Below are 17,056 nucleotides of genomic sequence, written 5' to 3' on the forward strand. Positions count from 1 at the left end.
CATCCTTCTTCATGCTACATTAGACTCTATGGGCGCTATACAACAACCACTCTCTATAGAAAAGTGTAATCAAACGCACATCCTTTAGCGGGATGCAGGGCTGAAAAAAGTCGGTATAAAAGAAATAGAGCCTACACACTCATAAGGTTTCTGTTTGAGCAGAGACCACAGCTAGCACATTTGGTTCCTTGGAAGTTGTGGTGAAGTATGTTTTTGGTTTCACATTGGTTGTGGGAATTAAGTCTTCTGACAGGTAAACGTTACGAGAACAGAAGTGAACCTGTTCTGTGAAGGTATATTTTTAGGTTTCAGGAGGTTCTGAGAATGTTTTACTCTGGTTCCTTGAAAGTATTCCTGGGAGGTTTCTTTAAACGCTTTGAGAATGGAAATTATAGGTTATTTCAAGTTTTTTTTATAACTTCCTTAAAACGTTCACTGAATGTGACTTTTCCTACTGGGCAGAAACTTGTTGAATCAATGACGTTTCCAAGTAATTTAAAAAAAAAATCTACGTGACGATGTTGAATCAACGTGGGAAACCAATTGGATTTTCAAAAAGTCAACAGAAGGGAATTTTGTTTTTTTCACCACCAAACTTTTAACCAAAATCCAATGACTTTGTGAATTGTTTTGTTGATTTTGTGTTAGTTGACAAGTGGGTTACTTGCACAGATAGGACACATGGAAATACATTTCCTTATGCATTAAACATGCAAACACATTTCTTTTTCATTGTGACACGGCATCAGTGAGATTCGAACCTATAATCTATCCAAGGAATTAGTCCACCACACCACCAGGATGGAGCTAGCATGCCATATTTTTTTACGCTTACAAATCTGTTCATTTTAGTTTATTCAAACAGACCCCATTTCAATTGAAACAAACGCTCATTAAGACCAGGTGTGGCCAATTAGTGGGCGCAGGCAACGCACCTGAACACACTTAACAAGATTGAGGATAGAGAGAATTTTGGTGATGCTGAGAATGGAATGTATGTTATTAAATAACATTCCTAGAACGTTCTCTGAACATTACAAAAGTTTTTTTAACGTTCTCGGAACAATTTGAGAACATGACTTTAAATGGAACCAGGAGGAAACCTGTAGTAAAATGTTATGCCTGAAGTACTGAAATTACCAACGAAGAACGTTGTTTCTTAACGAAGTTGAACAATTTTGAACATTCCCAATGTCAAACCAGTTGGAGAACATTCCTAGAACATTACCAAAATTGAAATTAAATGTAACCATGTTTGAACTTTTAGGAAACATTCTGTTAAAGTAATGAAATACCAAGAAAATATATATTTTTTTGTCAAGTTCCTTAAAAGTGCTGAGAATGTTCCAAAGCCAAGAAACTAGCCTGCACCATTCCCAGAAAGTTGTATGCAAAATAAACAACAAATCACTCTCTCACCAAGCTCTAAGAAACATATGGTTCTCAGAACGTTATGTGCTAGCTGGGAAAACGTTACATACATAAAAATGGCCTGGCATTAATCCGTCATCCCTGATTATGGGGTCATAGAAAGGAAAGAGACAGCAAGGGAAAAGGTAATAGCAGGTGAAAATACTATAGACAATATCCATTAATAGGAAGATGGTGGACTGAAGAGAAGAAGAGAAAATGCCAAAGGATTTTGAGAAAATATCACAAAATAGGAATACGCCGGTGTGATGTACATTTAGCCAATGTTCAAGCCAAAATGATAGATCACAGCAATTCTGCCACGGCCCTAAAGGGATCTCGACACACACCTACACGCACGCACACACATACTGTACACACGCACACACTAAAACAACACGCAACAAGTATAACAACGTATCTGTTTTCTAAAAATGTCTTAAATACACACTGAAATCTTTTCAGTCAATATGCTTGAAACAGACAGCACAATAACTCAGCAAAGATGGGCCCTATAGCTGGTGCAACAGAGAAAAACACCATGACAGATAAGGGTCATAGCTGCATATCTATCTCGGGGGATGTAACCAATTGGGATTGAGTGGTATAATTGTTCCCTTGTGCTAATGAAACCATTGGCCAGTCTTCTCTCTCTTTTTTGGCTGTGTTTGGACACTTAGGGACCAGGGTGTCCTAGGGCAGTGTTCTTCTCTGAAGGCCCAAGCGCTGCAGACAAAACAAGGACTGGCTTTAGCCAACATGTCCCTTTTGTGACACTTTATATGGCCAAAGGCACACAGTTGGTAGCTGAAAATGTTCCAGCAATAAGGGAACCACCAGCTTCTTCTAATAACCAAACCAGCAGGAGCTGGGGGTATGAAGTGTGACCTGAAGGAAGCGTGTATATGTGGTGTGTGTTTGTGCGTGTTCAGGGTAACATAAACAGTGAAGGAGGAACACTGTGAGATGCCTCGGGTACAGAGGGTACACACACACACACACAGAGAAACACATACGCACACAGATCTAAGAAAAATGTTCCCCTTAGACCGCAGTGAAGGGACCAGCCTTTTGAGTGATCAGTAATGACTGTGGTAAAATACTAGAGCAGGCGCTCTCAAATGATATCTCTCACATGCTGACCAAACCGGCCAGGTTGCGTGCGCGACTGTTGCAAAATAAATGTACACATACACGTTATTCAATCATTTCATCGAAACTGCTCACGCACGTCATCTGCATAGCCAGGCACTAAAATAGAACTTGGTTCTATTTGGCGCGGCAAGTCATGCCTCTCCCATCTACTCTTTGGTTTGAAGGAGCATACAAACCCACGTGAGTGATTGAAAGATGAACCAGGTCCACACTCCAGCCTAGTTGATGGAGGTCATGAGCCTTAACGCCGGTTGCCAACAGTCATATAAAATCCGAAGAAGAATGAATGAGGAGAGATTAATCAAAGAAAACCTACTAGGCTTTCCCTTTTAACTTTGGACCTTCGGATTAATTGTCGCAGAGAACACATGATTTTGTGGGACTCAAAATGGGTCAAAATTCTACAAAGATCCAGCAGATAGAAGGAGCATATGGATTTCAGTTAAAATAGCAACCCAATGTTCATATCCCAGGACAAATGAGTTAGCAACAGCTAGCTAGGTAAAAGTCCACGAATTCTCTCTCTCTCGCTCTGTGTGTGCGTAGACATTCACAGCAATTTTCATAGGCTCATAGACACAGGAGAGAGGATGTATTCTAATAGGAGTGTGGTGAGCAGAAGTACAAAAGGAGGGTGGATGTGCTCCAGACTTTGAGAACAGCACCTAAATACATGAGAACAGACAGCAGTTATGGGACACTACCTCCCCCATAACAAGTCGAGATGTGCAAACTTATTCACTTTAACAACTCCCTTTTCAGAGATAAATTAAATAATGGTGATAAAATAGTTGCAAAGACACTATGCCACAGAAAACACATCCTTTTGAATTTGCAATATTGGACCACATTGTACTGTAAATGGGGTGGAGAGGGCAGCCAATGACTGGGGGGCTATTATTGTAGCAGGCCATGAGAATTCACACTCATCTGTAGGTTATATAGTATGAATCCTCTAACCTAATACGCACGCACACGCACCCACACACAAACCTTGACATGGTGATCTGTATGGTCGTCTGTACCAAAATCCTAGGCAGTGAGGTGGGGGAGTTGTAGTGCACTACTCTCTAGTAACTAGGACGTATCTACGAGAACTGTAGGGCAGTAGTTGAGGGTTAAAAGTAGTGCACTTGTCTCCATGGTAACTAGGGTCTTTGACTGTCCCACTAGCCATGGGGCAGGCTGGTGGTAGAACACTAGTTTCCATGGTAACAAGGGTGTGCGAATGCCACGCTACAACCAAAGCAGGGGGTTTGGGGGTAACGGTCTCTGGAATATGTCCATGACAAAAACAAGGGGGATTGGCTGTCCCGTTCACATCTTCTTGATCACGTGACGCGACCTCGCTCTCTCCTCTTCATGCCATCTTCCTTGCCGTCTCCACATCCTGGCACTCGACGGCGGAGAGCGCGATCAGCATCTGCGCGGCATAGTAGGTGGCCATGATAATGGCGCGTGAGTGCGGCACAGGGAAGCAGAACTTGTTCACGGCAATAGTGAGGTCGGAGACCATGAAGAGTACAGCGCCCAGGCATGCCGACATCTTGGTCCAGGTCCACAGGTCATTGGCCAACTGGAGGCCGGCCACGGCCCGCCAGCCCATGAAGCCGATCAGGGCGATATAGACCCCCACCAGGTAGGTGAAGGGGCCTGAGAGGTAGGGGTAGAGCAGGGCGTAGCTCACGGCCGAAATGGCGCCGATCACCAGGCCGGCAAGCGGGTTCAGGGGCTTCATACCGAAGGCCGAGGAGTAGAGGATGTGGGAGATGGCAAACATCAGCAAACCTGTGGGATACAGAAAATAGTATAAATAACTTCCTGTTATATTGCCTTTTTTGTTATAAAATCTGAGCTTGGAGCTCCAGAGTACTGATGGTTTTCTGTTATAGCTGACAATTAATTGCAGCCACCTGGTGTCCAAGGTATAAATCAGTCCTTGATTAGAGGGAAATAATGTGGATCAGGCTTCGAGGCCCAGATTAGAATTTGCCTGATATAGTATATAAACACACATTCAGGTACACACAGGAGGGAGGGAAATCACAAGTAGGGAAGACATTAAGCATGGGGCATGCCTAAATTGTCTAAAGTACCTTCCTCTCCTCCATCTGCGCTGATCTAAACAAACTGGATGGCTGAGAGTAGCATGAGGGAAAGGAGACCCTATATCTGTTTCTGAAATGGCACCCTTTTCTCTGTATAATGTACTATTACAAGGGAATAGGGTGCCATTTGATATGCAACCCACTAGAGGACGCCACCTTCAACTGCTGAAAAGGACCGTAGGCATCAGTGGTCGAGTTCCTGCCCGACGACATTGCAGGCAGGGTCGGCTCTAGAATTTCGGGGGCCCTAAGCGTAATTTGCTTGGAGGGCCCCCCCTTACGGCAAAATATTTTAGTGACCCTCCTCTTTGCAGTATACAGAAAATTTGAAGATTTAAAGTCAATTTCTTGTAATCCTACCAGGTTTTGGCCTCAATTCAGAATATAATTGAGAATGCTTCATAAAAAAAGTAAAAAGTAGTAAACATTGCAAAAAATCTGAAACATTTTATCCAAATTTGATGCAGAAAAGCCAATCCATGCTTTTGTCACTTCTAGATTAGACTACTGCACTCTCTACTATGCCGTTTGGCCATCGCTCATCCCTATATGTATATGTACATATTCATTCCTTTACCCTTGTGTGTATAAGGTAGTTGTTGTGAAATTGTTAGATTACTTGTTAGATATTCCTGCATGGTCGGAACTAGAAGCACAAGCATTTCGCTACACTCGCATTAACATCTGCTAACCATATGTATGTGACCAATAAAATTTGATTTCATTTGTAATTAAAACTGCAAAAAATGTGAAAGAAATGACATTTATGTCCTGAATACAAAGCGTTATGTTTGGGGCAAGTCCAATACAACACATCAATCATGATGGTGGCTGTATTATGTTATGGGTATGCTTGTCATCGGCAAGGATGAAACAGAATAGAGATAAACACATCAAAATCCTAGAGGAAAACTTTCCAACAGACACTGGGAGACAAATTCAACTTTCTGCATGACAATTAACCTGAAACACAAGGCAGAATATACACTGGAGTTGCTTACCAAGACGACATGGAATGTTCCTGTTACAGTTTTGACTTAAATCAGCTTGAAAATCTATGGCAAGACTTGAAAAAAGCAATCTAGCGATCATCAACAACCAACCTGACAGAGCTTGAATAATAAAAAATAAAAATAAATGAGCAAATGTAGATCCAAGGTGTGCTAAATTCTAAGCGACTTAATCCAGGTGTGCTAAATTCTTAGCGACTTAACCAGAAAGACTCGTAGCTGTAATCGCTGCCAAAGGTGATTCTAACATAAGTATTCACACCCCTGAGTCAATGTATGTAAAATAGATATGTCTGTATTTCATTTCCAATATATTTGCAAAAATGTCAACAACAATTTTTTTTACTTTGTCATCATGGGGTATTGTGTTTAGATGGGTGAGAAAAAGTATACATTTAATCAATTTTGAATTCAGGCTATAACACAAAAAAATGTGGAATAAATCATGGGGTATGAAAACTTTCTGAAGGCACTGAACATGCTTGCAAAATGTTCTGATCAGTGCTAATAAATTAGACACTTGACAAGATGATCATGAGCAGCACTCACCTCAACTTAGCTAACATGTCCACAGCCTAATTGTAGCCTAACCAATATCCAAATGGAGATTCAGTGAAAAGAAAAATTTGACATTGATTGCGTCCCCACGCTTGTGTCAAAGCAGCGAGAAACAGCACTGAAATAGTTGAACACACACGTTTAGGCTATTACTTCAAATGTATTAAAACAATTAGATGACTTTGGGAGTTTCAGGAAGCAACAAATTGATGCTTTCAATTACATTAGCCTCGTTTATTCCAATATTTTCATCATTCGGTGATATTTCTTCCCACAGTAATTCTTTATGGATCCATCCAGTTGTGTTTAAGAAAACGGTGCATGTGGTGGGATATGCGAAGATATGGGTGAAGTGACATGCCTCGCAAAGTTTATAACTGTCAGGAGGATAATGGTAATGGGCGCTGCCTAGCAACCATCAAGAGTTTAAGCGTACTGCGTGCCAATGCCGCCTCAGCATTATGGGATACATTTCATACTAAGCCGTAGGCAAAACTTTACCACAATCATGACGAGGTCAGTTGGCGGAAATGTAGAGGCTTTGTCACCGGCAATAGCTTTCATAGAAAGAAATGCATGCAAAAAGTTGGAGGAATGCTAAAGTTGGCGGAAAAACATCTTGGTTTGAAAGGTGTAGATGGAAGGCCAAAACTTCCTCCCACCAAAAACAGGCAGAAATTTCAGGCTGTCTTTTCAAACAGCTGTTACAATAAAAGGGCATTATCATAATTTTCACAATTTCACAGTATTATTCCAAACTCATAGTGTGGAAATATATATAAAACACAGGAAAAAACACATTTGACTGTACTGGGACTTTAAAAAAGTGCATGGGACATATGAAAATTGCACATGCTCCCAAATATTCAAATGAGCCCCTGCCTAGCTGGGCTTGGACTGGGCTAGCCTGTGTTGGGCTGGCGTGGGATTAGTGTGGGCTAGCCTGTGCCCACCTTGCCCACGGAATACCTACATGGGGCCAATTGGGGTCCTGTTTGCTGGGTCTTTACCCTATTTGTTAAATTTGTTAAATTTGTACCTTTGAAACAATGTCAGATCTTCAACGTTATATCCACCATCAGAAAAGACAATAGGCTGGCCAGTACCTCCCACTGGAAAGTACACTGAACAAAAATATAAACGCAACATGCAACAATTTCAAAGATTTTCCTGAGTTACAGTTCATATAAGGAAATCAGTCAATTTAAATACATTCATTAGGCCCTAAACTATGGATTTCAATTGACTGGGACTACCTTCATTTTTTTTAAAGGTGGGGGCATGGATCAGATGTGATGTGGTGTGACCGCCATTTGCCTCATGCTGTGCGACACATCTCCTTCACATAGAGTTGATCAGGCTGTTGATTGTCGCCTGTGGAATGTTGTCCCACTCCTCTTCAATATCTGTCTTCGCAGCTGACATATGGAACTGTTTTAAGATGGTCATACCATGGATCATTTAGCTATTTGTTTTTTAAATTTTAGGGCCCCTTCATATGTCCCAAACTTGTTTTATAAAATGTATTTGACAAAATATTGAATTTGGCCTTTACTACTATAGCCCATAGAAAACGCATTGAATAACACATTCATAAAATGGCAAATAAGAGAGTAAAAAACCCCATAAGGAATAAGGTTTTGAAGTGTCTGTCCTATATCTAGAAGATACAGTGCATTCGGAAAGTATTCAGACCCCTTCATTATTTCCACATTTTGTTATGTTACAGCCTTATTCTAAAATTGATTAAATAAAACATTTTACCTCCATCAATATCCCAAAATGACAAAACGAAAACATTTTTGTACATTTCTTAATTAAAAATGTAAAAGATAAATATCTTATTTAAGTATTCAGACCCTTTGCTATGAGACTCGAAATGGAGCTCAAGTGCATCCTGTTTCCATTGATCAATTGATTGGACATGATTTGGAAAGGCACACACCTGTCTATATAAAGGTTTCACAGTTGATAGTGCATGTCAGAGCAAAAACCAAGCCATGAGGTCGAAGGAATTGACCGTAGAGCTCTAAGACAGGATTGTGTCAAGGCACAGATTTGGGGATGGGTACCAAAACATTTCTGCAGCATTGAAGGTCCCCAAGAACACAGTAGCCTCCATCATTCTTAAATGGAAGAAGTTTGGAACCACCAAGACTCTTCTTAGAGCTGGCAGCCTGGCCAAACTGAGCAATTGGGGGTGAAGGGCTTTGGTCAGGGAGGTGACCAAGAACCTAATGGTCACTCTGACAGAGCTCCAGAGTTCCTCTGTGGAGATGGGAGAACCTTCCAGAAGGACAAACCATCTCTGCTGCACTCCACCAATCGGGCCTTGGTAGAGTGGCTAGACAGAAGCCATTCCTCAGTAAAAGGTAAATGACAGTCGCTTGGAATTTGCCAGAAGGCACCTAAAGGATTCTGACCATGAGAAACAAAATGCTCTGGTCTGATTAAACCAAGATTGAACTCTTTGGCCTGAATGCCAAGCGTCACATTTGGAGGAAACCAGGCACCACTCATCACCTGGCCAATAACATCCCTACGGTGAAGCATGGTGACAGCATCATGATGTGGGGATGTTTTTCAGGGGCAGGGACTGGGAGACTAGTCAGGATTGAGGGAAAGATGAACGCAGCAAAGTACAGAGAGATCCTTGATGAAAACCTGCTCCAGAGCGCTCAGGTCCTCAAACTGGGGCGAAGGTTCACCTTCCAACAGGACAACAACCCTAAGCACACAGCCAAGACAACACAGGAGTGGCTTCAGGACAAGTCTTTGAATGTCCTTGAGTGGCCCAGCCTTTAATCGCTGCAAAAGGTGCTTCAACAAAGTACTGAGTAAAGGGTCTGAATACTTATGTTAATGTCATATTTGATATAATAAATGAGCAAAAATTTCTACAAACCTGTTTTTGCTTAGTCATTATGGGGTATTGTGTGTAGATTGATGGAATGGAATCCATTTTAGAATAAGGCTGTATTGTAACAAAATGGGAAAAAGTGAAGCGGTCTGAATAGTTTCCAAATGCACTGTATAAGAAAGCTCAGGAAATATATTATTATTATTATTTTTATTTTTTTACACGTATTGAACCCCTTTTATTGGGTAGGCACAAAACCATACTTCCATTCATTTTTTTAACCGGTACCGGTTACCTTCAGATGAGTCCAGTGACACTTGTGGGGGGGGTCATAGACCAAAACGGAGAACACCATGGTGTTCGTGAGAATATCCCCTTTCCTCAGTGGGTTCACATTAGTTTGTAACCCAAATCCTTCGAATGCTACAAAACACAAGTTGGCACACTGAGGGTAACCAACTTCGGACGAGTCCCCTGACACTTGTGGTGGTCGTAGAGCAAAATGGAGACCAACCTTCATGTTTGTGAGAGTGGTCATAGTTTTTTGTAGGCCAAACGGTTCGGACGCTACGGATGTTTTTCGTGAGAAGGCCAAATTACGGGATGTCTCATGGTTTGACAAACACCACTCTAGCTCTGCAACCTTCCACCACAGATGCAGAAGTGTGTTGGATTGAGACGCATCCAATTAAGAAAAACTGATATCTCTAGCTTAAACTGACTGATTTTGGTGGGGATGTTTTTATATGTTACTTAGATTGTCGCATCGGTGCGCCAATCGACTCTAGGGGGTTAATAAACTCCTTGATATGCCACGCATGTCAGGTGGGTGGATAATTTTGTGTATGGAAAATTTCTCATTTCAGCTCATGAAACATGGGACCAACACTTTACATGTTGTGTAAAGATTGGTGAGATTTTTTTTTTAAAGAAAGTTGATAACTCAAACTAAACGTTGAGGTGACATACAGGTATGTGCCCAGAGGGTAATGTGCTATCTTAAGAATTATTATTGAGGGATCTCCACTTTAAAACTAAATGGGTTAACTATTGCCATTTTTATTCCAAAGGGTAGGTTTAACTCAGCAAATTTAACCACATTTGTATCAATGTAATCCTATTTCATCAATGATGCTATTTAGACCTACAGTTGAAGTCTGAAGTTAACATACACCTTAGCCAATTACATTTAAACTGTTTTTCACAATTCCTGACATTTAATACAAGTAAAAATTCCCTGTTTTAGGTCAGTTAGGATCACCACTTTATTTTAAGAATGTGAAATGTCAGAATAATAGTAGAGAGAAGGATTTATTTCAGCTTTTATTTCTTTCATCACATTCCCAGTGGGTCAGAAGTTTACATACACTCAATTAGTATTTGGTAGCATTGCCTTTAAATTGTTTAACTTGGGTCAAACGTTTCAGGTAGTCTTCCACAAGCTTCCCACAATAAGTTGGGTGAATTTTGGCCCATTCCTCCTGACAGAGCTGGTGTAACTGAGTCAGGTTAGTAGGCCTCCTTGCTCACACACGCTTTTACAGTTCTGCCCACAAATTTTCTATGGGATTGATGTCAGGGCTTTGTGATGGCCACTCCAATACCTTGACTTTGTTGTCCTTAAGCCATTTTGCCACAACTTTGGAAGTATGCTTGGGGTCATTGTCCATTTGGAAGACCCATTTGCGACCAAGCTTTAACTTCCTGACTGATGTCTTGAGATGTTGCTTCAATATATCCACATCATTTTCCTGCCTCATGATGCCATCTATTTTGTGAAGTGCACAAGTCCCTCCTGCAGCAAAGCACCCCAACAACATGATGCTGCCACCCCCGTTCTTCACGGTTGGGATGGTGTTCTTTGGCTTGCAAGCCTCCCCCTTCTTCCTCCAAACATAACGATGGTCATTATGGCCAAACAGTTAATTTTTGTTTCATCAGACCACAGGACATTTCCCCAAAAAGTACGATCTTTGTCCCCATGTGCAGTTGCAAACCGTAGTCTGGCTTTTTTAATGCGGTTTTGGAGCAGTGGCTTCTTCCTTGCTGAGCGGCCTTTCAGGTTATGTCGATATAGGACTCGTTTTAATGTGGATATAGATACTTTTGTACCTGTTTCCTCCAGCATCTTCGCAAGGTCCTTTGCTGTTGTTCTGGGATTGATTTGCACTTTTCGCACCAAAGTACGTTCATCTCTAGGATAAAGAACGCATCTCCTTCCTGAGCGGTATGACGGCTGCGTGGTCCCATGGTGTTTATACTTGCGTACTATTGTTTGTACAGATGAACGTGGTACCTTCAGGCATTTGGAAATTGCTCCCAAGGATGAACCAGACTTGTGGAGGTCTACAATTTTCTTTCAGAGGTCTTGGATGATTTATTTTGATTTTCCCATGATGTCAAGCAAAGAGGCACTGAGTTTGAAGGTAGGCCTTGAAATACATCCACAGGTACACCTCCAATTGACTCAAATTATGTCAATTAGCCTATCAGAAGCTTCTAAACTTCTGACCCACTGGAATTGTGAAACAGTGAATTATAAGTGAAATAATCTGTCTGTAAACAGTTGTTGGAAAAATTACGTGTGTCATGCACAGAGTAGATGTCCTAACCGACTTGCCAAAACTATAGTTTCTTAACAAGAAATTTGTGGAGTGGTTGAAAAACGAGTTTAATTGACTCCAACCTAAGTGTATGTAAACTTCCGACTTCAACTGTATATAGGAGTTGCAAAAAGTAATCAACAGCTATTGTTTCAATTTAAATCAAGGATTCAACTAAAAGGAGACAATACTTATAGGCTTCGGTTCATTTCAAATTTAATTCCAGTATGTCTACAAGTTAAAGAGATACTTCAGGAATGTGGCCATAATGCCCTTTATCTACTTCCAGAGCCAGATGAACTTGTGGATACCATTTGTATCCCTCTATGTCCAGTATGAAGGCAGTTAGAGGTAGTTTTGCAAGCCAATGCTAACTAGCATTAGCGCAATGAATGGAATTCTATGGTATCTGCTTGCATGCTAGCAAATACTATTAACTTCCAGTCATTATGCTAATGCTATTATGCACTAGCTACCAACTTCCTTCAATCTGCACGCAGAGACATAAAAATGGTATCCACGATTGCCAAAATCCCGAAGTATCCCTTTAGTAATTGATATGTTGTGTTGACGTCTCCATCTGAAAACTATCAAAATAAAGAAAGTCACACACGCCATATAAAAACTCCCTGTAATTTATTGTGTATTTACCAACGTTTCGGCATCACTGTGCCTTCTTCAGGGTAATGTCATGAATACTTGAACCAGGTTATGTAAGCAAACAGTGCAATTAGTGCAACCAATGACAATAGTGTGGTGTCATAATGATTAAGTTAATTCGAATGAATTAGTGAAACTTAAAAATAAAATAAAAATGTTTATGGCATATTAAATATATTAGGCTATTGTTATCATATAGAAACATAATTGAATATTGTACATACATTGTTGTTTAATTCAATTTCACATATTTAATTGTTTCGTATTTCATTTCATATTTGAAACGTGTAATCTTTTGGTTCAACCTTAATGTATAATGAGTATCATCAACAGGGGGGACATATTAGGTGTACGCTAATAAGCTCTAGAAAGAATATATCCATTTATAAGACTTGTTCATGAAATAAATAATTGTTCATAAGAAGGGCCTGAGATCAAAGTCAATATTCAGACCACTAGGGGTCAATGTTTTTAGACAGGATATCCAGTAAGCCTCTCTTTGTAGGCTTTCCCACATGAACAGGTGATGAGATAGATTACTCCCTTGGTCTTGCATGAGATGATACCCCTAACAGGTATTTTTCGACCTGTATGTGGGTGTCTGAAGAAGGATGATTTTATAGTGCTATTGCGCTGTGCGCATGAGCCACATTTGTAGTTCCCATTTGGGATAGGTGTCAAGAGTGTCTGAGTGGGCATGTCAGACCTCACCAAGCTATCTCCAATATTGCGACCACGCTTATAGACCACCAGTGGGAGTTCCTTGAAGAGTTGTGCGATTTATTTTGTCTGATTGCAGAATATGCCAGTGCTTTTTCAGGATTGCTTTCATTTTCTCCGAACCCTTGGTGTACTTAGTGCAAAAGACAGTTGCGTTGTTTTTCTTCTTAGGTTGAGTTTTTAGTAATTCCTCTCTTGGTTTTTGAGATATTTTCATTATTGCAGCCACTCATTTTGAATTTATCTGTAATTTTTTTAGCATTGCTGTCAAAATCTGTCTGGTGGCCACAGATTCGTTTAACCCTGCATAACTGGCTATATGGTAGACCATTCTCGAGGGGAAGGGGATGCATACTATCCGTACATAGCAAGGTATTGCATGCTAGCAGATACTATAGACTTCCAGTCATTATGCTAACGCTATAATGCACTAGCTACCAACTTCCTTCAAACTGCACGCAGACATAAAAATGGTATCCACGATTGCCAAAATCCCAAAGTATCCCTTTAGTAATTTATATGTTGTGTTGACGTCTCCATCTGAACCAAAATTCTAACTTAAAGAATAGGACTAAGCCAGTGTCACAAATGGAACTATCCAAGTAGTTGATACATCTCCTTTCAATGCTGGTATTTGGTTGTGTTGAAAACTAAACATATTTCAATACAACATTTTATTACAGTAAATAGCCTATTAACTTGTTTACCAATTAAATGTTGGATTCACATCTCCAACTCAACCATAAATCAAAGTTAAAGAATAGGACTAAGTCAGTGGCACAGACGGAACTATCTAAGCAGTAGATACATCTCCTTCAAATGTTGAAAACACAATTCAATATTACTTCAATAAAGTGAAGGTTATCTTACAAAATTAATATAACAGTATTTATTGAACCCTAAAATGAGTGGCCACATTTTGGGGTTACACTTACTATAAAGTTATATGTATTCATAGAAAGTGTGCATGTTAAGGACAGCAATTCAGGCCATTTGGTTGTGCTATTAGATGAAGCACAGTTGTATAAATAAACAAAAATCAGAAAAATCTGACATCAGATATTGATTAATTGCAGTCTGTTTTTTTTGTTTTGCTCAGGGCCCCCTTGCGGCCGTTCGCTTATTGGCTACTTGTACGATCAACCAATGGTTGTGTGCCGACTGGACGGCAGTCGGGCATATTGCTTTATCATATGATGTGGTTAGCTGGTAAGTTGAACACCTATCCAGGGGTTGTGAGATCTGGCAGGTGTCTGAAATTGAGTCAGGCAGGAGTGCCACCAGTATCACTCACCGTGGCTAAAGTAGCCATCCTCCTGCCAGATGAGAAAGGCATCTCCCAGGCTAGAGAAGATGAGACCGGCCAGGATCTTGCGGGCACTGGAGTGGGCACCTAAGAAGCTGAAGCCGTGGGCCAGCATGAAGAGCCACAGGCAGAAGATGGGTAGACACTTGATGAGGGCGCTGAACCAAGAAGGGCTTGAGGTTGGTAGCCACAGGACGAAGTAGACACAGGTAGACTTGAAGAAGGGCACCAGTTTAGGGCCTTCGCTCTTCACCTGGAACACAACATAAAACCCAAGTGAATGAGTAGTAGAAGCTATAGCAGCCCCTCTTGAGTGAGTGATTGGCTATATCTGATTCTCTACCCTTGTCCCGAAGTGTGTATCTGTACTGTACACTCCCCCTCATGGATTTAAAAGGAATGGGGAGATTCTCCCATAGACTGGTGTAAGGAATAAGGTGGAAACTTTTTCCAGCCATGCCTGCACCAATCCAATGCTTTTAAATGCAGGGGGAGTGAACGACTGAACACTTCTGGAGAAAGGTATTGGAATGCAGCCAATGAGTGAGTGAGTGAGTGTTCACAGTTTGTTACACAGTAATCAATCAGTTAATCAGTTGTTGTGAAGACAGATTTGGACTCAAAATTCAACATAATCCTAGCAAAAGCAGATGATTGGGAGTCATTTCAATGAAACGTTATTCATCCCCTCAGGGGGAATTAAGAAAGGCAAGTCAGGTACAAATATCATCATGACATTCTACGACAAGGAACTGGGAATAAGGAACTGAACTGAATTCCTAGAGAAGATCAACAACAAATGTAGGGCCATTTTTTGGCTGAATAATAACGACTCTCCTGAACAAAAACATCACATTTGAAGGGATCAGTTTAAGCAAGGTACATTTGCAGGGGTCAAAATCTAAACTGCAGAGGTGAGGGAAGAGGGGGTGAGGGCAACTGCAGGGTAGGGCTGTTACGGTGACCGTATAACCGCAACACATGCAGTCACGAGTCATGAAGGCAGTCAAATTCTGCGTAACCGCGTAGTCACGGTAATTAGACTTCTCCAAGCTCTGATGCTGCTGATGGTCATTAGTAGCCTACCAAACTTTCTAACTGCCTGGTATTCAGCACTCTACTGTCCCTCTAATCACTCTGACATCAATGCAAATGTTATCGAAAATCAAACACTTCATGAGGCCATGAGCTCATGTTGCGCAACATTTCTATAGGCTATGTAGTTGCGTGAGTAAACAGGGTGATGGCCTCTATTAAAAAGAGGAGGATCCCATCAGCTTTCTAGGCCTACTATATTTATTTCTCAACTTTACTAATATTAAGCACATTACTTCTCTTTACAACAGGAGTATTTCCTACCTGGCTGGCATGAAAATAAACCACGGGCAAAGTGTCTCCCATTCGCTATTTAAGTGCATAGATGACATGTATTTTTTACCCTGCCCCTGTTTCGAAACAGGTGTATGATAATGGAACATTCTAAATCAAAACAAATTTCACACATTTATTATTTAGTATATCTAAGGCAAGATTAAATCAAGAATAGTCTGATGGGTGTGCTATTGTGCTATTTTGTTCGTTTTTTAGCGTAACTTATTTTTTTACTTACTGTGTAGATAATGTTGCTGCTACCGTCTCTTATGACCGAAAATAACTTCTGGAAAACAGAACAGCGATTACTCACCGTGGACTGGAATAAACTTTTTCCTTTAACGAGTCCGACGAGAAGGATATCCTGCTTTCACTGGAGCAGGCCCAGACCCCCGCCATTTGTGTGAAGAAAAGACGCAGAAAAAGGGGCCACAGATCGGGCAGTCTTCTGAGAATCCGTAGGCGAGCGAGTAAACTCTCAATGCCATCCGTTCCTCTTGCTAACGTGCAATCATTGGAAAATAAAATTGATGACCTACGATTAAGATTATCCTACCAACGGGACATTAAAAACTGTAACATCTTATGTTTCACCAAGCGGGATTTTCCATGCACCGGCAGAACAGAGACGCTACCTCTGGTAAGACGAGGGTGTGTGTGTCTATTTGTCAATAACAGCGGGTGCGCAATGTCTAATATTAAAGAAGTCTCGAGGTATTGCTCACCTGAGGTAGAGTACCTTATGATAAGCTGTAGCCCACACTATATACCAAGAGAGTTCACATCTATATTATTCACAGCCTTCTATTTACCACCACAGAACAAAGCTGGCACTAAGACCACTCTCAACCAACTCTATAAGGCCATAAGTAAAGAAGAAAATGCTCACCCAGAAGCAGCACTCCAAGTGGTCGGGGACTTTAATACAGGCAAACTTAAATCAGTTTTACCTAATCATTACCAGCAAGTCACATGTACAACCAGAGAAAAAAAAATCCTAGACCACCTTTACTCCACACAAATCTCTCCCCCGCCCTCCATTTGGCAAATCTGACCATAATTCTATCCTCCTGATTCTGCTTACAAGCAAAAACGAAAGCAGGAAGTACCAGTGACTCGCTCAATACGGAAGTGGACAGATGACGTGGATGCTACACTACAGGACTGTTTTGCTAGCACAGACTGGAATATGTTCCGTGATTCATCCAATGGCACTGAGTACGCCACACCACCTCAGTAATTGGCTTCATCAATAAACTGCATCAACGACGTCGTCCCCACAGTGACTGTACGTA

At 41.0% G+C, this 17,056-nt stretch overlaps 1 protein-coding gene across 1 annotated transcript in view; it reads right to left on the bottom strand.

The window, feature by feature from the left end:
• Positions 1-1,371: 1,371 nt before the first annotated feature.
• The window catches only part of tmem86a (transmembrane protein 86A), a 37,388-nt gene continuing 21,703 nt past the window's right edge, over positions 1,372-17,056 (bottom strand). The window contains exons 2-3 of the mRNA XM_039017058.1: positions 14,379-14,643; positions 1,372-4,353 (exon numbers count right to left, since the gene is read on the bottom strand). Of these exons, the coding sequence (XP_038872986.1) occupies positions 3,926-4,353; positions 14,379-14,643 (693 nt within the window). The 3' untranslated portion in view covers positions 1,372-3,925. The remainder of the gene's footprint in view (positions 4,354-14,378; positions 14,644-17,056) is intronic.

Source organism: Salvelinus namaycush, chromosome 21, assembly GCF_016432855.1.
Source record: "Salvelinus namaycush isolate Seneca chromosome 21, SaNama_1.0, whole genome shotgun sequence".
NCBI lineage: Eukaryota > Metazoa > Chordata > Actinopteri > Salmoniformes > Salmonidae > Salvelinus > Salvelinus namaycush.